The 23,449-nt window shown below is 42.4% G+C and overlaps 1 protein-coding gene across 1 annotated transcript in view; it reads right to left on the bottom strand.

The window, feature by feature from the left end:
- The window catches only part of PAPPA2 (pappalysin 2), a 158,444-nt gene that overhangs the window by 82,470 nt on the left and 52,525 nt on the right, over window positions 1-23,449 (bottom strand). Inside the window, exons 5-7 of the mRNA XM_058177494.1 lie at window positions 21,308-21,500; window positions 8,268-8,389; window positions 3,451-3,940 (exon numbers count right to left, since the gene is read on the bottom strand). Coding sequence (XP_058033477.1) covers window positions 3,451-3,940; window positions 8,268-8,389; window positions 21,308-21,500 — 805 coding nt within the window. The remainder of the gene's footprint in view (window positions 1-3,450; window positions 3,941-8,267; window positions 8,390-21,307; window positions 21,501-23,449) is intronic.

The raw sequence follows: 23,449 nt of genomic DNA, 5'->3' as shown, positions 1-23,449 counted from the left end.
CAGCCGGGGCCTTCTTATCTGCTTCCGAACGCTGAGGAATGTCCTAGTATGCCTCCAGCCCCCAGCTCTGGCTCCATGCCCAGGCAAACGGAGCAGCTAGACCCCTCCCGCTCCCCCACAGCATGTGAGCCTGAGGGAGGTCAATTACCAACAGCTGCAGACTGGAGTGACCCTCGCTTCAGAAGAATTGATAGGCGGCGGCAACAGAAGGAAGGGAGGGGCAGGCCTGGATAAGTGCTAAGTCATGGAGCCACACCCCATGGCCTATATAAAGGATCTGCTTTCTGGCATTCTTTGAGTCAGGCAAAGTCTAACATATCTTGCTGAAGTCACTTTCTGGTCTCCTGCCTGCCTTGAGAACTTTGCTAGGACTTTGGCAGAGCTGCAGAGGCACGCCTGATTCGGATTTCCCTGACCCGGCCGTCAGCGGAGGAGTGGGACACGACAATTCCCCACGGGACAATTCAACATGGGACAATTCAAGAGAGGGACAACTTGAATAGCAGGGCCTTATTTTGATTTAGGTTTGAACCTTCTCAACTTAGAAGTCCTAGAGGGTGGAGTGAACAGTAATTCTACTTGTCCCTCTCTTGAAATATCCCACATTGAATGGTCCTGCAGTGAGTTGTCCCATGGCAAGTTGGCCATGGCAGGTTGTCCTGCGGTGAGTTGGTCACAATGAGTTGTCCCATTCTTAATAATCTAAGGATTATTTAGGATGCTCTTTTCTTTACCCTTTTGTCACCTAAAGTACCATCAGACTAATTGAATTATAAGATTCCAGGTTAAGAATCATCCTTTGATTTTCAAAATTCTTAAATTCTGGGAAGGGGAGAGAAAGCCCTCTAAATCTAAACTGGTGCCATTCCTGCTTTATTAGAAGCACTGATAATGTGTGTTCCAAAACTTATTTATCAGATCTTATTTTTACAAGGGAATGCAGTGCAAGATCAGCTAGGAGTTGGGATACTTCATTTCTGTAAGTCCCCCATAGTGGTAGAGTTTAAAATGCTGGTGGCAAATGCACAAGCTAATTATTGCTCTGCACGCATTCTCAATGGATGACAAGCAGTCAGTCATTAAGAAAATAATGGAAATATACAGATTAACAGAATTGGAAGGGACCTTGTAGGTCATCTAGTCCGACCCCAGCCTAAGCAGACCCTACACCTGTGATGGTGAACCTATGGCATGTGTGCTGGAAGTGGCACGCAGAGCCATCTCTCCAGTCATGCAAGAAGTCACCCGTTGCCCTTCTGGGTTTCGGCATGCCGGCCACCTGTTCTTCACACGCATGGGAGCACTGGAAACCAGAAGAGAAGCCGCCTGGTACGCATGTGTGCACCGGGCAGCTGCTCTTCCGGTTTCTGGCATGCGCATGCGCTCTGGCCACCTGGTCTTCCGGTTTCTGGTGGATATGCACATGCGAAGACCAGCTGGCCGATGTGCATGCATGTGCCAGAAACCGAAAGATCATCTTCCCAGTGCACACATGCACACCAGGCGGCTGCTCTTCTGGTTTCTGGCATGCATGTGGGCGCGCGGGCACATGTGAGCACGCTTTTGTTTGGCACTTGGTGCCAAAAAGGTTCGCCAAACTGCTCTATACCATTTCTGAGAGATGGCAGCCCAGTCTCTTCTTGAAAGCCTCCAGTGATGAAGCTCCCACATTTTCTGAAGGCAAGCTGTTCCATTGGTTGATTGCTCTCACTGTCAGAAAATTTCTCCTTATTTCCAGGTTGAATCTCTCCTTGTTCAGTTTCCATCCATTATTCCTTGTTGGCCTTCAGGTGCCTTAAAAAACAGATTGACTGCTTCCTCTTTGTGGCAGCCCCTCAATATGCAACTTAACCTTGTTTTCTGGGATAACTGCAGCCAAGCAGCCAAATGAAGAATTGGATAAAAATACAGCTATTAGACAGCTGGACATAGACCATGTTTGTGCCATTATTAAAAAAGAATAGACTTTTATTGTTACTATTTTAAAAATTCTACAGTACTTTTCCAATAACTCAAAGTGATTTAGAAACATAATGAGGGATTATTTAAACTTAATTTATTTAAGACATTGATATAGCGTATTTCATCCAATAAATTCCAGAATAGTTATCAGCAGTAACCAATAATGTGCAAAAAAAAAAAACACCTTAATATTCATTGTCAATATGCTGACCAAACCTATCACATAAACCAAAATGAAGGGTGTATTCTGTGAATCCTTACAAAAAAATAAAGAATTCATATCAGAGAAGCCACATCCAGAAATGGCCTGGGCTTTGTCTATTAAGCTGTCAAAACCAGGCATGGCCTTATCTGTCCAGTATATCCAGCTTGTCCACAAATATACAAGTGGTTCCTTAGAAACGCCACCCCAACAATTGAGACAGAAAATTCTTATGAAATCTAGAATAACAGAGGCAGCCAAAGCAATTAGCATAACATCAATAAAGTGTGGCCACTAGAAATCTGCAATAATTGTGTTTTCATAGAAATCTTCCAAAGTACATATTTATTTGTCTTACATTAATTGTTGTTGCTGCCTTTCTGATTCCAAGTGAGAGGATATTTTTTTCCCCAGTGGGAAATTCCTGCAAACCTTGTCTCCAAGTAGCTAAAGTTAATCACTACCCTGAAGAACTTTCTTCCTTCGCAACAGTTTGTAATCATCTAGTCAAAATGTAAAACTTAAGAAATGTAAGGATAACATTGCTAAGGCTTTTATATCGTTTCTGCTAACAATGAAAGACTGAAGAAATTGGAGACAGGAACAGCCAACTCAACAGTGTTAAAAGCAGGCTAATTATAGGGGATGAATAACAAATAAAAGGGGATCAATCTATTCTCCAAAGCACTTGAAGGCAGGGCAAGATGGAAATTAATGGATGCAATGGAATGAAACTAATCAAGGAGAGATACAACCTAGAAATAAGGAGAAATTTCTTGAAGTGAGAACAAATAATCAGTGGAATGGCTTGCCTTCAGAAGTTGTGGCTGCTTGACCACTGGAAATTTTTAAGATGAGAATGGACAGCCATTTGTTTGAAATAGTACAGGATCTCCTGCTTGAGCATGGGGTTGAATTTGACGATCTCCAAGATCCTTTCCATCTCAGTTATTCTGTTCTATTAGCAAGCAGGATAGCACAACTTCCCCAGCTCAAAAATCTACTTGCAAATATTTGCAACACTCTGACATTAATTTAAAGTTCAGATGTTCCAAGTATGAATTAATCATCTCATTGACTCTACTTTCATTGGACAGAACACAGGAATTATGATCAATTTTCTACATAATACAATCTGACTTACCTTTTTTTCTGAAGGGGAAAGAGTTGGAGTCTTATTTTTTAAAAAAATGAAAGGAAAGAAAGAAAACGGAATACAAAGCAAAGAGGGCCAGAATGCTTTTGCAGAAGACTTTAGATTCCTGAACACTAATCTTTTCACTCACTTGTCAACAAACATTCTTCCTGGCTGCATCACCATTGCTGGGGATCCATCTTGGAATGGGGGGTCCCGTAGAATTCTGTACCTCACAGGTTTGCAGTTTGAACAAAGGAGACTGTGTGGTGTGGAGATCAACTGCGCAGCATCTATCTCCATCTTCTCGTCAAAGGTATAAATCTTTATGCCAGACACCTTCTTGGTTAGGTTCAGTTTCACCGTGAGGGGAATGTCACAGAAGGTATCCATTGGTCCAAGGTGTACAGAATCCCCCTGCTCTGTCAGGATCTCAATGTCTGACAGTGCTTTGGAATTGGTGGAGAAATTTGTGGTCCATATCAGCAAAGAGTCAGAATACACAGGATATAGAAAGTAGAGCTCCAAAATGCAACCAAGAGGCTTAAGGCAAGGAGTGGCCATGCTCACATTAAACAGATTAAATTCAGGGCTCCAGGCCTGCAAACTGGTTTCACAGGGTTGAGTTACATCTGGAGGACCTAGAAAGACAAAAGAATGGAAGAGTTTTCTGGATAAGCAAAGTGAAGTGGAATTTTAAAAGCAGGATCGTAAGGACATGAGAAAGGAGATTTGGAAATAAGGTCTACCATCTCTTAATGAGCCAACTTTTTAAATCCACTTCAAATTTTATTTCTGATATCAGCATATAAATAAATTTATATAAATAAGTTGGCAGAATTAGCCTGCAATACTGCATTGTGCCACCAAGGCTCTAACTGCTAAGAGCCCCAGGGGAAATAAAATAAAATATTTTTTCTGAAGAGATATTTCCCTTGCCTTTCAAGGGAAAAATGTAACAAATATCTCTGTTTTAATTTGTAAAAATTTTCCCCATATGAAAGGATATGAATCTTTCAAACTTTAGACTTAGATTTAGTCCAGGACAAATGCTGCATATTACAAATGAATTTTTAGGTTTCTGGAAGTCACACTCAACAACAACAACATAATAACTAAGTCTATATTACTTTTTTTTCCTTTTGCAAAATTTCAACTTACATACAAAGTGGATAAATTAAGCTTGTGGAATCTTCATATGCTTATTTATACTTTGGTTTTTGCACTGCTAACAACTGATATGTTGCTGCTCAGTTTCATGGGCACAACCTAAGGATCACCTAGCACCCCTGAACTTAGGGCAAACCTCCTATATAATTATAATTATCTCCTATATACAGTGTCAAAGAATGCCTGAGACAGAGAGAAAAAAAATGCATAATCAGCAATGTTGCACAATACCACTTGTATGTATATACACATACCACATACACACACACACACACACTTATTTCTTCTTCTTCTAATTGTGTCCAATTCTGAGTCTACCTAGACAAGTCCCTGCAGTTTTCTTGGCAAGGTCTTTCAGAAGCACTTTGCCACTGTTTCTTTTCTGAGGTTAAGAGTGGAAGGACTGCTCCAAATATCTTCAATCACAAAGTGAGACTAGAACTCACAATATCCCAGTTTCTTGCCTTAACCAGTCAACCAAACTGGCTCTCTCTCTCTCTCTCTCTATCTGCATACATATACACACACCAGAAGGAAGCCGTATTTTTTCTTCTTTTGTCATAACGCAGAACATGGGGGAAAGAAAGAGTTCAAAGAAAATTACAGATCTCTAGTTTACCCACTTTTCAAGTGAAATAACTGTAATGCTTTTTGGTTCACAAAAATGTCCTTGGCTCCATCTCTTTTCTAAGCACAATAAAACAGGGCAGAATATTATGTGACCTACAGTATATCTCCCCACCAGAAATCACTAAAACCTTATTGGAAACACAAGAAAATAGAATTGCAGGGAGCATTGGGACAGAAAAATAGGTGGGCATATAAGGATTCAAATATATTGTCCTAGACCATGTTGATTACTGCTGCAAATCCTTCCCCACAATTCTTCTGGCAAATGGATTTAAAGAACAGGTCACAAGAGCATTTTACTTCCTGGTCTTTCCCAAGTAATTTCCATTCTGCAATATGGGCACAAAAATGTTCACTTGCTTTTAGCAGCTTGTAAACACTGATGAAATAATGGCAGCATTCACATAAAGGATTGTGTTTGCTTTTGATCATTAGCCTTATCATGTAGAGTTACGTACAAGGAATCCATTCAAATCTTTAATTTTGCATAACAAAAGAATACAGGGAGTCCTTGACTTACAACTCTCCATTTAGTGACCATTCGAAGTTACAACAGTAAAGTGGCTTATGACAATTTTTCACACTTGCTACCTTTGCAGCATCTCCATGGTCACGTGATTAAAATCAAAATTATGACAGTTGCACCATCTCAGGGTCATTTGTAATCTTCATAGTTGACTTTCAACAAGCAAAGTCAATGGGGAAAGCCAGATTCACTTAGAGATGGCATGATTCATTTAACAACTGCAGTTATTTGCTTAACAACTGTGGCAAAAAAAAAGGTTGTAAAATGAGGTGCAATTCAGTTAACAATTACCTTGCTTAGCAATGGAAATTTTGGTTTCAATTGTGGTTGTAAGTCAAGAACTGTCTGTACAGTGCTGACCAATTGGCCCCCATCTTCACCCCTATTTTCAATAAATCACTAGAGATGTGCTATGTTCCTTCTTGCTTCAAACGCTCTACCATCATCCCAGTGCCGAAGAAGCCCACCATCAAGGAACTGAATGACTACAGACCAGTTGCTTTAACATTTGTAGTCATGAAAACCTTTGAAAGGCTAGTGCTTTCCTACTTGAAAACCATCACAGATCCGCTGTTAGACCCCTTGCAATTTGCATACCGAGCAAATAGATCAACAGATGATGCTGTTAATATGGCTCTGCACTACATCCTACAACATCTTGAGTCTCCAAAGACCTATGCAAGGGTCCTTTTTGTAGACTTTAGTTCAGCATTCAATACCATCATTCCAGACATTCTTCTAACTAAGCTAAGCCAGCTACAGGTACCGGAACAGACTTGTAAGTGGATCACAAGCTTCCTAACAAACAGGAAGCAGCAGGTGAAGCTAAGCAAGATCACATCAAATACCTGTACAATTAGCACAGGGCCCCCCCAAGGCTGTGTGCTCTCCCCACTTCTCTTCTCTCTGTATACAAATGACTGCATCTCCAATGATCCATCTGTTAAGCTACTGAAGTTTGCAGATGATACAACAGTGATTGGTCTCATTCGAGACAATGACGAATCCGCATATAGACGAGAGGTCGAACGACTACCTTGTGGTGCAACCAAAACAATCTGGAACTGAACATACTCAAAACCGTAGAAATGGTGGTAGACTTTAGGAGAAACCCTTCCCTACTTCCACCTCTCACAATACTAGACAACACAGTATCAACAGTAGAAACCTTCAAATTTCTAGGTTCTATCATATCGCAAGATCTAAAATGGACAGCTAACATCAAAAACATCATTAAAAAAGGACAACAAAGAATGTTCTTTCTGCAACAATTCAGTAAGCTCAAACTGCCCAAGGAGCTGCTGATTCAGTTCTACAGAGGAATTATTGAGTCTGTCATTTGCACCTCTATAACTGTCTGGTTCGGTTCTGCAACCCAACAAGAAAAACACAGACTTCAGAGGATAATTAGAACTGCAGAAAAAATAATTGCTACCAACCTGCCTTCCACTGAGGACCTGTATACTGCACGATTCAAGAAGAGGGCCGTGAAAATATTTACAGATCCCTTGCATCCTGGACATAAACTGTTTCAACTCCTACCCTCAAAACGACGCTATAGAGCACTGCACACCAGAACAACTAGACACAAGAACAGTTTTTTCCCGAAGGCCATCACTCTGCTAAACAAATAATTCCATCAACACTGTCAAACTATGTACTGAATCTGCACTACTATTAATCGTCTCATAGTTCCCATCACCAATCTCTTTCCACTTATGACTGTATGATTATAACTTGTTGCTGGCAAACCTAATGATTTATATTGATATACTGACCATCAATTGTGTTGTAAATGTTGTACCTTAATGAACGTATCTTTTCTTTTATGTACACTGAGAGCATATGGACCAAGACAAATTCCTTGTGTGTCCAATCACACTTGGCCAATAAAATTCTATTCTATTCTGTACTAGCATAAATAACTTATTTATTATTATTATCTTAGAATGGTGGTATGGGATTCCCTTCTTTTTTATTTTTTTTATAATCTTACCTTTTCTCTCCATCTTTGGGCTTCTGAAGTAACTATACATTCACATATGATAGGTGTACTCTCAATAATTTCCAAATAATTTTTCTCTTCCCGCTTTCTCAATACTTACATATCAACTCACCTTTACAACAGTTTAAATGATCTATAGACTAGGGCTATATATTTAATTTACATGTTATTATACTGATTCGTATTGTTAGTTCATTTTGTTTTTGAAGAGAAAGAGAAAAAGAGAACTTGGCTAGATCTCCTCCATCGAATTCACCTCTCAAAGCTACCAAACAAAGGTTGTTGTAAAATAAAGGAGAGCAAATGGTAGAAGAGCAACCCCAAATATACCCTAATTTTTTAGAATGAAGAATGAACTAATATGAAAGTTAAAAGATAATATGTATGATTAACAATGGACAAGAGACTATATGTTTAAATATGTTTATGAGAAATAAAAATAAAAAACTTTTTTTAAAAAGCTACCAAACAACTGGAGACACCCAAAGACTTTGCACAGCTCCATTGAAGCTCTTCAAGTTTATTTATTGGCCTGCATTGACAGTTTTCTGACAGAATACACAGCAACAGCTGATGGGTTACCCAGTCATATCTGATAATCCCTTTGTTGTACAAAAAAAAGTTCCGAGACCTTTACCTACTGCCTCCTTTGGAGTCCAATAGCCAGAAGAGTCACAGATTAGAGGAGAAGAGGCTTCATGTACATACTGGCTGAAAGTTCCATCTTCAGCACAATTTCCGCAGAGGTTCCCTGACTCTCTACAAACAGAGAAAAGAAAGGGAGAGAAGGAAGAGAAATGAATAGGTTCATTCCCTTTTCATTGAGACTTTTTTTTTCCAGAATTCTACCTAACTTCTTTTAAATTATTAAATTCTGTGCCACCATCTCAATGTATAACTTTCTACTTATATTTTTATGATTTCCCTAACACAAGATATAGACAAAGTATGAGCATCCTACATATATGCCAATATTGTGTCTTATTTCTTAGATCAGAAGTCTTCAAACTTGGCATCTTTAAGACTGAATTCTCTGGCTGGAGAATTCTGGGAGTTGAACTCCACAAGTCTCAAAGCTGCCAAATTTGAAGACCTCTGTCTTAGACGGTGCGATGCAGGCAACTTTAAGGTAGTCTTAGATCAGAAACGTTAATTTTCATAAGTTAGTATGGGATATAACTGGCTTTGGTGGCACTTGTCACATTGAGCAAATATGTCAAACTGATTTATCATCATTCACATGGAATACTGAATATGACACAGCATAACTAAGACTGGCAAAGTAATCTACCCCTTCTATTTCTTAATAAAAGCAGTTATTTGAAAGATTCAACTGACAAAAGCTATAATTAATTGTAGAGATAAACATGACTTGGCCATCTGGTGTTGATTGCAGGGTATCTTGAAGATTGCAGCTTAACACAGAAGAGGAATAAATGCCGAAGAGCATGAACTATGTCCAGGGTTTCAATCTCGTACACTACCCTGAATTATTTGTGTGAGATGAGCAAAAAAGGAATGAGGGTGGGGGAAATGAAAAAAAGAATATATTGTGGATCTGTCTAGTTAGGAGAAAAGGGATGCAAGGTAAATATAAATGTGACTGAATTTGAACTAATCATATAAAGTGGAATTAAACAATGCATGCAGAGTAATGAATATCTAGGTTAATTATGAATGAAAGAGATGAAATATATATCAGAAATATGAATTGGTATTATTGAGACTGTTATCAGTGTGCATCTAAAAGTAGAAATCATTTAGAAACTTGATCTAAATCAAGCAGAAAGAAGCTACAACTGATAAAAACTGTGCAATCTTTTGAATGAGTAAGATTCAGAGAGAAAATTATTCTAATATATAGCATTTTAGGTAAGAATGAGATGAAAGAGTACAGAAGTGCAGAAAAAAGTGATTGGGCCATTTGGAGACTCAGGAATGAAGAACTGAGATTATTTCATAAAAGTTTACAAAAAGAGTTGTCTCAAGTATGCTGTTTATGTTTATATGCACACATGGCATAGCATTGTATATAAATCTAAAACAGCAATGGATGTGTTTATGATGAAGAGCTGAGACAATTGGTGGATACGAAAGTAATGTGGAACAGACCACTTTTTGGTAGAGTTAAAAGAGAATCTTTTGATGGAACCTGGAAATAAAGGAAGTAGAACATTTACAGAAAGAAAAAGTAGAAGTCCTATATGAAAAAGTGTTTGATTAGGGGAAAAATCGTGAAATCTACTTGGAACAGTACAAAAAGAATTATGTCACAAAGTGTCACAAACAGAGGAGGTACGTTAATGGCACATATGGAAAAGAATAATACTTGGTGGAATGATGAAACAAAAGAGCTGTGAATGGAAAAATGCACATAAGAAAATGATAAAATGAATGATTAAAAAAGGTTGAGAAAAAGAAACAGCATCATGTGCATAAAAATAAAAAGATAAGTGTAAAATATATACCTATCAAGAACGAAGAGAAGTTAAGCAAGAGAAGGAAGAATGAAAATAAAAATGTTAAAATCTTAAAAACTAAGGGAATGCTGGGAAATACTTCTTAAATCTGTTTGGGAATCATAGTGTTGTATCAAAAATGGAATTCAAAGGAAAGCTAAAAGTTACATCGTTCCCCCCAAAATTGAAATAAGGTCTCGCCTGGACTACTGTAACGCTCTCTACATGGGGCTCCCCTTGAGGTGCACCCAGAGACTTCAGTTGGTTCAGAATGCAGCCGCGCGGGTGATAGAGGGAGCCACTCGTGGCTCCCATATAACACCGATCCTGCGCAGGCTGCACTGGCTACCTGTGGTTTTCCGAGTGCACTTCAAGGTGCTGGTTACCACCTTTAAAGCGCTCCATGGCATAGGACCGGGATATCTTCGGGACCGTCTTCTGTTACCACATGCCTCCCACCGGCCGGTACGCTCCCATAGAGAGGGTCTTCTTAGGGTGCCGTCAGCCAAACAGTGTAGGCTGGCGACCCCCAGGGGGAGAGCCTTCTCGGTGGGGGCAACTACCCTCTGGAATGAGCTTCCCCCAACTTCCTGACCTCCGGACCTTTCGCCGCGAGCTGAAGACATATCTATTCTTCCGAGCAGGACTGGCTTAAATAGGGTTTTTAAACATGGATTTTATTGGGGTTTATTTTATATTCTGTATTGTATTTTAAATTTAGGCTATATTGAATAAGTTTTTTAAATAGTGTTTTTATTGTAATGTATTGTATTATTTTATCTGCCTGTTCACTGCCCTGAGTCCTTCGGGAGAAGGGCGGTATAAAAATTAAATTATTATTATTATTATTATAAATCCTGTTGCAATGTGGAAAAAAGGGCAAGGATATAGGAGCAAATTTTCTAACTGGAGAAATATTAGAATATAGATTTGGTTTGCTTATGAAATGGTAGCACAAATTATTTAACATATACAGTATATGAAAACTGCATCTGTATCTGACACCTGGAAGAACATTTCCATACAAAGACTTCAAGAGACTAGCTTATTAAATATGCAGAGACAGATTTTTGGAAGAGATGGAATTGAAAACAATAAAGAGACAGCAATAATAAACAATATTTAAGAGGTGTAGTGTGATTTTATGCTGGGGAGGAGGTATGCAGTGTGGTCTCTCTCTAGTCTTCAACAGTCACTATGAAATGTACAAGTGTGAAAATAAAAGTTTATTGTAAATTCTGGGGATTTAAAGGAATCATATAATAAAACTGGCAAGAGTTATGGAATGTTTTGTATGAATGTGAAAGTGAAAACTGATTGTTGAGTGTGATAAAAGAGATACATGAAAAAAGAATGAGTGAAAGTAAATAGAATGCTTACTGAATAGTTCAGTAATAAGCACGGATTAAGACAAGGAAGTGTGATCTTTTAAGTGGTACGTGGAACTAGTTGAAGCAATGTCGATTTACATATGGAAAGGTGTTGATAGCGATGGTATTGGTTTAAACTAGTATTCACTATTTTTCTTTTTCTTGTCCTTACTTCGTGCCTTTAAATTACTTGGCTCTTACTCTTCTTCTGTGTTCTGCATGCTTTTGCTTACCCCTAAACTGAGAGCATGCAGTTATATATGTAGCAAGTGCAACAAAGCAGAAAGATTGAAATTTTGTTGTTGTTGTTTTACAGAAGGGATCCTGTTTCTCTTGTTCTGCTGCCACCTGCTGCATGTATCTCAATTCAATAAGAAAGGAAATCAAGGCAACCCGAGATCTTCCTTTTTCACCCAAACAAACACAATGTTCCAGAAACACCTCTTCTGCATGAAAAAAACTCTGAAGCCATTGTCTTTCAAAGTTCTTTACTAGCATAAGGAAACTGGCACACAATGAGTGGAATTCCAAAACTGAAACTTCCGGATTCTTTTCTCAGTTATACAAACCCCAAGAGTCCCACCCACTAACTCCTTTCCCGGTCACATGGTCCAACATTCTTCCACTTTATTCGAAACCTCTTCTTGCCACTCCTTCTGCAGATGCGAACACAATCCGACCTTGACCGCTTGAAGAATGTTACCACACCCATCACCCCCCCTTCTTCCCCTCAGGGGAGAAATGTGGCAGCGTCTGAAAACCTACGGCCTAGTATGGTTTCCAGGCCTGACAGGTGTCCCCCCCTTGCAAAAGAAGCTATATCCTAGGAAAGAAAACAAAGAATTAATAAAGAAGAGTATTGGTGTTCCGCACGTTCCCTTCTACTCCCCTCTCCCCCCTCCAAGTGGTTTCTTAGGTTTGTCAGGGAAAGTGTCGTGAAATTGTTTAATCAAATTGTCAGCATTTACTTTCCAACTTTTGACCCAAGTAGATTCCAATAATGGGTATCCTTTCCAGTGGACTAAATATTGTAATTGACCTCTGTATAGTCTAGAGTCAAGGATTTTCTTGATTTCATAGTGGGTTTCACCTTGGATTATCAAGGGGGGGGGCGGGAGGTAGAGGTCTCAGTCCAGATTGTCTAGCAGGTTTTAATAAGCTGCTATGGAATACCGGGTGTATTTTTCCCAATATTCGAGGGAGTTTAAATTGGACGGTTACGGGATTAATAATCTTTACAATGGGGAAAGGGCCCAAAAATTTTGGACCGAATTTTTTGCTTGATATTCTCAACTTCAGATACTTAGTAGATAAAAAGACTTTATCCCCAATGCGAAAAGGGGGTTGAAGGGAACGGTGTTTGTCAGCTTGGGCTTTATATTTTTGAGCTGCTACCGTTAAGGCCTTTTTTGTATTTTCCCACCCTTTTTTCAATGAATTCATCCAGTCCGTTAGGGAAACGGAAGTGGGGGGTTCCACGGGGAGTTCAGGCATTGAAATGAAGTCCATGCCGGTGGTTATCTGAAATGGAGTTAACCCCGTGCTGCTGTGTACAGCATTATTATATGCGACCTCTGCAAATGGGTCATCATCTTGAAACCAGAAACATGCACTCTCAAACTTTCAAAACACTGAAGAAATACTCCCTGAGTTAGTAAAATCAGTGAGTAAAATGCCTGCCACTCCTTGAGCTGAAGAATATGCCAGGGGAGTTCAGATATGTTGGCTTTCTGTCTAGATGTAGCTTGTGATTTACATTTTCCTTGGACATAATCCAAATAATGTTATTTTTCCAAGAGAAAAAGCTAACAAAAGAAGTTTGATGGCTGCTAGAAACGAAAGCTAGGCAGCCAACCAAGAACTTGATGGCTAAAAAAGCTACTATTTATCAATTCTCTTCATTAATTAGAAAAATGCTGCTATCTAAATATATTTTATAACTATCATTGTCTTGAAATAACATATTATACCAAAACTGAAAAGATGGAGCAGTAGACTAGATTTCACAATATATTAAAAAATAAACAGAGTTACTGTCCCAGGGGGTAGGATCAGAACCACTAGGTTAAATATATGAGGACACTGGATCAGGCTACACATCAGGAAGAATTTCATGTCTGTATAAGCTGTCACCCAATAGAATATGTAGTAGGGAATTTTCCTTCACTAGAAATCTTCAAACATGACCTAGATTGTTATTTGACACAGATGTACTACTAGATCCAAGACTGAGCAAAGGATGAATTACATGATCTCTACAGGGTCACCATTATCCCTATACTCTTGTGGCTCTATGATTCTATGAAAAGCTGCTTCAGTCAGCATCAACAGCAAGATATACCTTGTTTGCATGAAGCTTTCAACTACTGGGGGTAAATATTCTTTATATACCACGCACCCCAAGGCCTGCTGATAATCTCCAATCATTCACCTTCCTACTTACATACATGCATACATACATACATACATACATACATACATACATACATACATACACACATGCATAAAATAAAAGCATCAAAAAAACAACCAAATAAGTGTATACACATTCAATTCAGTGACAGTTTTCTGGCTGAAGGATGGCATAGTGCATCCTGTTTGTTCTGCTTATTTCTAAATCCTGAATTCATACCTGCAGTTATATATACATCTCCAGCATAGCTCTATGTCTCCTGTCTATTACTGCAGAAAGATCAAAATCCGTTCACATTTGGAATAACAGCTGTATAAATAAGTGTCTCTTCCCCTAACTCCCCTCATATATAAAGTCCAGAAAAGATTTTGCCAACTGGCAAACAGCTGAGAGAAATTGCCAAATCATCTTCATCACCTTCTTTGCCTCCTTAAATTCCTCAGTAGAAGGCCAATGCAGCTTTCCCAAGGTACACATGTTCGTGTAAACAACTTCCCATTGAAAGAACTACGTGCGGACAATGATGAAAGGGGACAACAGAAGGAACACTGCAAATCACAATCAAAACAATGTTGACAAAATCAGTCTGCTGGGGTATTGCTGGGTCCAGAATCTTGCCTGCTCCAAGATTCCTAACCTGGTCCCCTCCAAATATCTTGAAGTGCAATTCTCATGGCCTTAGGTCAAGTTAACTAAGCATGCTAGGAATTAAACATACATATAAAAAAACACCAAGGCTGGAAAAATTGGTTTTAAGGTGTATTTTTTTTTCCCAGCAGAGATTCCTGTATATATTCTGTGACCTCTGAAAAACAATGGCCCAGCACTAATTCCACCTCTAATATAGCAAAAAACATGAAAATGTTATGAATTAACGTTCTTAATTTTAAGGGGAACATTTTCAACCTGAGTAAACTTCCAATTCGCTATTACATCCAAAGGTAAACTGTGATTTGAAGCAGCTTGCTTTTAAGTTTAAGCAAAGTTAAATTCATAAGTTTGATTTATTTAAAAAAAAAAGAAAGTGAACAATTCTACTGTTCTCATCACAACACCAGAAGAGAGATGCTGTAATGCAAATAATAGTAAAGCATTAAATCTCAATAATAATAAAACATAAAGAGGCTTTTGGAATATATTACTAGAAGGATTAGCAAGAAAGAAATTGGCTCAAAAGGGCTCAGTGGTGACAGCAGCAACATCTGGATTTCCATGGACCATGTAAGTACCACTATTTTAGATTTTCAGCTTCATTTTATGTCAAATGTTCTGGGACAGTGCACAAGGAATGGTTCACTTGCTCTCATACATAATAAAATGCAGTTGTTAATCCTGATGTACCAACAGGATTTCTCAACATCTTCAAGTACAGGGACCATCTTCAGCTCACCCTTCTAGTTGGTGGAAAAGAACTTTCCGTGGGAGACCAGTTGAAGCACCTCAACTCCTATTTAAATTTTCCTTTTTTCTATCACCGCAATCCATGTTGGATTGTGGCCATGAGAAATGGCGGAGGAAAAATAGTTGGGTAGAAAACTAAAGGAAAGAGAACATGGCAGGAAATTCACAACTAACTCATAGTTCAGCAGTTCAAAAGTGAATGTAAAGACGTTGGAGAAATTTCTGGAATGTGGACCATCACAGAGTACAGATTATGAATCCTTCACTATATAATTCACTATACTGCGTTTCAAACCACAGTGGTTTGGTTAACTGTGCACTAGGCAGCAAAGCCTTTTCTTTTAAAAAATGTAATCCTAGCCATTGCTGGAGCAGAGAAGAATGATTGGCATCTGGAGTAGTAAAGGTTTGGCCCCCATAAGGTAAATGTTAAGTTTGGGTATTGACGAGGCAGGAGACCAGGTTAGTGACAACAGCTCTTTAATATAGTGTGACCCAGCAAAACTTCTGGAGAAAAACCTCTCCTTATATACACTTCAGCCAGAGGCTGCATCCAATCAGAAGCGAGATACTTCCCGCCTAAAACTCCCGCCAAAACTTACAGTAATACATTACACTCCTTCCCTCCCAGAAGGCACTTTGCCAATATTTACATATTACTTCTCTACGTAGTCCCGCAGGTACGTGGGGCGTCTCCTGACTCTCCCGGACCTGCGCAATTCACTTTCTGGAGTTGAGTCGAGCTTGCGGAGGGCTTTTCGTTCCTCTGAGCTCCTCCTCCCGCCATCCGGCCCTGGATTATTTGCCGGCTCGGACCTGCTGTCCTCTAGAGGGACCGGAGGTGTCGCTGGACCTCGCCTGACTCAGATAAGTCTCTGTTTGGTTCTCGCTTTCTGTTTGTTCTCGGCTCCAGTCAGCTGTGGGGTTAATTAAATCATAGTCAGGGCTGGTCTCGCCTAATTCTGCCTTATCGCTCAATCTGTTTCTTAATTGATCTATGTGGCACCTCCAAACTCTGCCATCGTCTATTTCCACTAGGTAAGATTTGGGGCCCGTTTTGTCTATGACTATCCCCCTCTTCCAGCTTGGGCCGTCGCTGTAATTATGTGCCCACACTGAGTCTCCTATGTTTAATTCCCGGATTCTATCTGGTTTTGTTTTGAACCCGTCCTTGCACGTAGTTCGGTGTAGCCGGTCTAGCGGGCACCGTAGCTTCCGCCCATTAATAGCTCGGCTGGGCTGCGGCGGTGGCCACACAGGGGTCCTGTGTTGGACGGTTAGGAATCGTCGATCTGTGCCTGCCAATCGCCGGGGCCGCCGTGATAGCGCTTCTTCGCACTCGAACAAAGCGTTCAGCAAGGCCGTTCGACGCAGGGTGGAACGGCGCTGAGAGGGCATGTCGGATGCCCTCTTCAGCCAGGTACCCTTCAAATAATGCTGCGGTGAACTGTGGGCCGTTATCGGACACGAGGGTGTCCGGTAGCCCGTGCGTGGCGAAAAGGTGTTTTAGTGCTGCAATGACAGCTCCGCGTTGTGGATTTCATTAGGATGATCTCCAGCCATTTGGAGAATGCATCCACCACAATTAGAAATGTTTGGCCGTGGAAGGGGCCGGCAAAATCAATGTGTATGCGGGACCAAGGGCCTTGGGGTTTCTCCCACTCCAACACTGGGGCCGTAGGTGGTAGTGGTCTGGACTCCTGACATACCTGGCATCGGCCAACCCTGTCACCGATTTCCCTGTCCATTAGGGGCCACCAAACATAGCTCCTGGCTAGCCCCTTCATCCTTACAATTCCTGGGTGACCCTCATGCAGTAGTTCCAGGACTTTTTTTCTCAGCTTCTCTGGAACTACCACCCTATCCCCCCAGAGCAGGCACCCCCCTTGCACAGACAATTCCCCTCTTTTCTTTGCAAACTCTCTAAAACGGTCGCCCGCAGCGGGCCATCCCCTTTGAACCCAACCGATTACAGTTCTTAAAACAATGTCCCGGTAGGAGGCCCGAGCCACTTCCTGCGATGTGACTGGGCCAGAGTCCCAAGAGTCAATTAGTAGAACGGGGGTGCCCGGAGTAGGGTCCTCGATTTCCCCGGGCAATGGGCATCTGCTCAATGCGTCCGCATGCCCCAGCTCTTTTCCAGGTCGATGCTGCAGTTTGTAAGAGTAGGCGGCCAGAAAAATAGTCCATCTGGTCAGCCGGGGTGATAGTGCCACTGGCGTTGGGCGGTCGCCAGCCAGTAATCCCAATAGCGGTCTGTGGTCAGTGATAATTTCAAAGTCTCTCCCAAAAACGTATTCGTGAAATTTTTTCACCCCTGACACTATTGCGAGAGCCTCCCTATCTAGCTGGCTGTAATTCCTCTCAGCCGGGGACATCGTTCGTGAATAGAACGCTATAGGGGCTTCAGTGCCGTTTGGGAGTCTGTGGCTAAGTACAGCTCCTACTCCATAGGGGGACGCATCACAAACCAATACTAACGGCAGTCTGTTGTTGTATTGTATTAACAGGCTATCGCTTGATAGCAAACTTTTTACTGCCTCAAATGCCCTATTCTCTGACTTCCCCCACGACCAAGCAGTGTTTTTTCCAAGCAATTTATGCAGCGGTTCAGCAACGGTTGCCTTGTCTTTTAAAAACACGGCGTAAAAGTTTACCAGACCCAGGAAAGCCTGGAGTTCTGTCTTGTTTTTGGGTGCTGGGGCTCTCTTTATCGCCTTGATTTTGCTCTCAGTGGGGTGAATCCCTTTTTTGTCTATTCTATAGCCCAAAAATTCAACAGATTCGACCCCTATCTGACACTTGCTTGCTTTGACTTTTAATCCTGCCGCCCTAAAAATTGCCAAAACTTTCCTTAACCGCTTCCCTAGTTCTCTTAAATCTTCCCCTGATACCAACACATCATCGAAATAGGGTACGACTCCCGGTAACCCTTGTAGGAGCCGCTCCATCAAATTTTGGAATAGCCCCGGGGCCACACTCACCCCGAACTGTAACCGGGTGCACTTAAAGGCACCCCGGTGCGTTACAATGGTCTGGGCTTCAGCTGTGCTAGCATCTACGGGTAGCTGTTGGTACGCTTGTGCCAAGTCTAATTTGGCGAAAACTTGTCCGTGCCCTAGTGAGTGCAATAAGTGTTGCACTACTGGAACTGGGTAGGCGCTCTTTTGCAATGCTTTGTTCAAGGTAGCCTTGTAATCAGCGCAAATTCTTATGGACCCGTCTGGTTTTATAGGGGTGACGATTGGCGTCTCCCATTTGGCATGGTCAACTGGCACTAGTATCCCCTGGCTGACTAATTTATCTAACTCTTTGTCGATTTTAGGTTTGAGTGCAAGAGGAAACCTCCTTGCCTTTAACCTAATGGGAGCTATTTGGGGTCTAAATTGAAGGAGATAGGGGTCCCTTGTACTTGCCTAAACGGTCCTCGAATCGTCTGAATTCCTCCATTAGGGCGTTTGCAGGTTGCATCCGCTCCGTGGACGCCAGTCACCCCCATTCCCAACGCCCGGAACCAGTCTAACCCCAGCAAGCTTGGTAAGGTTCCCTCGACTAACGTGATGGGCAGGGTCTTTTCGTATGTCCCGTACTTGACCTCGACGGTCGTTGTCCCTCGAACAGGGATGCGGTTGCCCTGGTAATCCTGCACCCGGAGCCGTTGTTTCTGTAGCTTGCGCTTTGCGATGTGCGGCAAGGCTTTCACAAAAGTGTCCCAGGACATGATTGTGATTGCTGATCCTGTGTCTACTTCCAGTCGGCACGGTACGCCTTCAATTGTCGGGTTTGTGAAGATCTTTTCTTGATGCGGGTAGCTGCGTGGTCTATGGTAACAGTCATTCGGTTTGACTGCGCCTTTCTTTCCTGGCCAATCGCGGTCGCCTCGCCGATCTCGCGCTCTGATTGGCTGGTTTGAAATTTCGGAATGTGGGGTTTGCATCTCTGACTCAGAGCCGCTCTGATTGGCCGATTTGAATTTTCGTGGAAGGTTGGGGTGCTCGGCAGACTTGAGCCAGGTGCCCTTCCTTTCACACCGCCGCAAATGGCGCCCTGAACTTACATCTTTGGCGCTGATGTCGCCCGCAACTTCCGCATTCCTCCGGTCTTCCTTGTCGATTTTCCGGTGTAGTGGACTTCTTCCTCCTCTTCGCTGGTTGACTCACGATAGGTTTCTTCGTGGTGGACTGTGCTCGCTTTGCGCCCGCCATCGGCGTGAGTCGCTTTGTAAGGTGTCTGCTGCATGGTTGGACATCTCATGGGCTCTGGCTTCGTCCAGGCGTTTGCCAATGTCAGGTTGCTCTTGGCTAGCAACCGTCTCCTCAAACGGATGTCTCTGACCCCCGTATAAGTTGTTCCAGCAGCTCTTCGTCCAGATCGCGGTACTGCAATGCTTGGAGGCTTGTCTCAGGGCTGCCATGTAGTCGCTGATAGACTCGCCTTCTTGTTGCCTCGCTCCCAAACTCGTACCGTCGAACGTATTTGGACGGGGCTGGTGCGTAGTGATTCTTCAGGAGGGTCTGAAGGGTCTGCCACGATACGGAGTGTAGCGGTGTTGGCTCCGCTAGGGCTTCTGCGACGGCGATGACTGCGGACCCACAGTGGCTTATGAAGTAAGCCCGTTTGCGGTTGTCGGAGACTCCCTGTAGCTCGTTTGCCTCCAGGAAACTTTCGAAACGGGTCATATATATTCCCCATGTCTCCTGGGCAGGGTCAAACGGAGTGGGTGGCGTGTAGCCGGTCATCGCTGCATTCGCTATCACCTTGCTGGGTTTGATTCTCGTAGTGAGTTCAGCTCTGTTCTGGTGCTCTGCCTCAAGATCCCATCCTCGTCGCCAATGTTAAGTTTGGGTATTGACGAGGCAGGAGACCAGGTTAGTGACAACAGCTCTTTAATATAGTGTGACCCAGCAAAACTTCTGGAGAAAAACCTCTCCTTATATACACTTCAGCCAGAGGCTGCATCCAATCAGAAGCGAGATACTTCCCGCCTAAAACTCCCGCCAAAACTTACAGTAATACATTACAGTAAAGGTAAAGGTTCCCCTCGCATATAGGTTCCCCTCATCTTCGTTTCAAAGCCGAAGAGCCAGCACTGTCCAAAGACATCTCTGTGGTCATGTGGCCGGCATGATTAAATGCCAAAAGGTGCACGGAATGCTGTTACCTTCCCACCAAAGGTGGTCCCTATTTTTCTACTTGCATTTCTTACATGCTTTCGAACTGCTAGGTTGACAGAAGCTGGGACAAGTAATGGGAGCTCACCCCATTACGCAGCAGTAGGGATTCAAACTGATGAACTGTCGACCTTTCGATCGATAAGCTCAGCGTCTGCCATATCAGATTAACAGATTATTACATTTGACCCAAAAATTAAGACTGTCAGTTAAAATTCTTGAATCTATTCAGAGAAAGAAAACCAAACTTGACTTCTTGAGTCTAAGTCAAGGATGGGCCCTCCAGTTGTTTTGGAATTCAGCTCACCTCACATCAAGTTTAATTGCAATCCAAACCCCCTGGATAATAGCAGGCATCCTTAAAGTTATAAATTGTGCAAAAAGAGATGATAGGCCGTTTAAATTTAAACACGATGGCAGAGACATAAGTACTGAAATTTATAACTCAACTCATATCAAGAAATTACTTTCTAAGAGGGATATTTTTCTGAAGCATACTCAACAGCAATAGCAATAGAACCAATATCTTATTTTTCTCCTTCAAGTGGAAAGCCGAGTAAGGACAGAGCAGCACTTAGAGGTTGAAATTTGAGGTTGGACCTGTGGACTGTAACTGCTACAACCAAAAAAGAAGAGAAAAAGCTGCTGTATGTAAACCAAGGATAAGGAGAAGAAAATGTTGCCAAGCTCAGTTATTGGGTCTTGGAATCTCCATACTAAATCTGCTGGAAAAAATCAGACAGGTTTCTCTCCCTCCCTCCCTCCCTCTGTGTGTGTGTGTGTGTGTGTGTGTGTGTGTGTGTGTGTGTGTGTGTGGTTTTCTAAGATTCCTACCATTCCTTCACCTACCACTACTCACTTACCTTTCATAAAGCATTCCACTAATGGGAGGTAGCCAGTGTATGGTGAGCATATCCTGGCTCTGACCAACCACCATTGGCGGCAAAGGGACAGGAGTGGGTTTTCTGCTCTGAGTCCACTGCTGGTACACCAGATCCAGATAGCAATGCATTCGTGCCACTTGATTTGGAGTAAAACTGTCTGTGCAATTGTCATCTGTGGGAGTAAGAAAAGCAGCTTAGTAAACTATTTGAAAACTGGATTCAGATAAGGAGTTAGGGCAAGAAATCTAAGTATGGTAAATACCTTTCATGACCAGAGAAAACACTTATTTTGAAAATCTGGAATAAAATTAGATTTTGTGATATCCTTTTGCCCAGTACTATCACATTTATTGCAATTTCAATCCTTTTTCTAAAACTAGACCAAAATGCATGTTATTGTGATTATATACATTGCTCTTGGTCTTGGAACATCTTTTTTTATCTTTCATCTGTTTGATTATCCATCCTCTCAACTCTTTCTAGCTCATTTGCTGTTTTAGATGTGTTCATCATCCCAAAAATTCTCCTGCCTATTTTTTTAGAGTAGTTACATTCTCCCTAAAATAGATGCCTCTAAAATTCTGCCTGCTCATGTTATTCCTTCCATTTGCCAAAAGATGGCACTCCATCTGTAGTATTTAATCATATATCCTCTGGTGAGTGATCAATAGTATTGTCTTCCTTGCTACTGAACACTACAGACAACAATCAGGCCCAGGGAGGAAGAAAACGAAAAACATAAATAATGCATACATTTTCAGAAATAATGAATGAGTGATCTCTGAGGTTCTGAGCAGCGGAAATACAGTACTCAAACACTGTCAATAGACCCCAGTCTGAAAATTCAACAGGCTGCCTTGTTGAAGGAAATAGAAGAGGGGTAATTATCTCTAATGTAATATAATAATCGGACTTCTGACCATCGAAGGGGCGAAGGATTGTTCCCTAGCCTATGGCTGTCCGCCCCTGACTTTTCGACCATTGAAGGGGTGAAGGTTTTCCCGGCCTTCATTCGCCTTCTCCCCCTGGCACCATCTATCCGAGCTGGCCCCTGCTGACCCTTACCACGTTGGGACCTGTGGCTTTCTGGAGTCAGTAGTTGGCTGTGGACAGGTTTGGGCCTTAGTAGTCCGCAGCCCATTCTCGGAGGAGTTGGGGGGGGCGATATGATGGGCCCGGTGGAGAAACCGACAACGGACACCGATGGCGGGGGGTTGTGATGCCACCTATTTTCATCTTATGGGTTTTTGGACTGGACCACAGATTGTGACTATGGATGGTAGTTTCTGCCTTGTTAAGACCTTTTGTAGGGACTTTATCCATAGGTTTAACCATGGAGGCCGTTGGGCTACCTGTTTGGCTGTATCATCTTTATTATCCAGTTCCGGCTTTTATTTGTCCTACTTGACATCTGGACATCCCTTGGAGGTTTTACCATCTCCCAATGTCCTACCACCTGGGATTTTGCCATCTTATCATCCTTCACCGATTCGTACTTTTCTATGCGTTACGCTGCACAAGAACTCTTGCGCCTGCGAGGTGCCCCCGCCTCGCAGGAATGGGCCGCTTCGTTACCGAGGGCCGGCCTCTATGACGGGTTTTGGGACCCACAGAGGTGGCATGCGAAGAGGAAGAGCCTTTGGGGTTTTTTAGATAGGGCATTTTTAAGGGGTGGGAGGGAAAGGGCGGGTGTTGGGGGAAACCCGTCGGGTGGGGATCCAGTTCCTGCGCATGCTCGTGGCGGTAAGTTAATAGGTCCGAGGGTCACGGGGAGCATTTGTGTTCCATTGGTTGAGGGTGGTGCTATTTCCACGGTAAGGGGGAGGGGCAGATATGGCGGAAGTGGGGGCTCATATCGTGTTATGGGGGCGCGCGCTCGATGTTTGCAGGCGATCGCGCGTCCCGAGCCCTCAAACTTCTCCCGTTCCCCGGATGGTCAGGACCCTCAGAGCCCTGGCCTTCGGCTGATGTTGTGCAACGCACGGTCCGTGGTCAATAAGGCCCCCCTGATTTACGATCTTATCCAGGGGGGTGCCGCGGACCTTATGGGCGTTACAGAGACCTGGTTGGGCACAGAAGGGGGCGTGCCCCTTGTTCAAATGTGCCCGCCGGGTTTCCGGG

Source organism: Ahaetulla prasina, chromosome 3 (genome assembly GCF_028640845.1).
Source record: "Ahaetulla prasina isolate Xishuangbanna chromosome 3, ASM2864084v1, whole genome shotgun sequence".
Taxonomy (NCBI): Eukaryota; Metazoa; Chordata; class Lepidosauria; order Squamata; family Colubridae; genus Ahaetulla; species Ahaetulla prasina.
The sequence above is the reverse complement of the archived record's forward strand: the minus strand, read 5'-3'. Positions and strand labels throughout refer to the sequence as shown.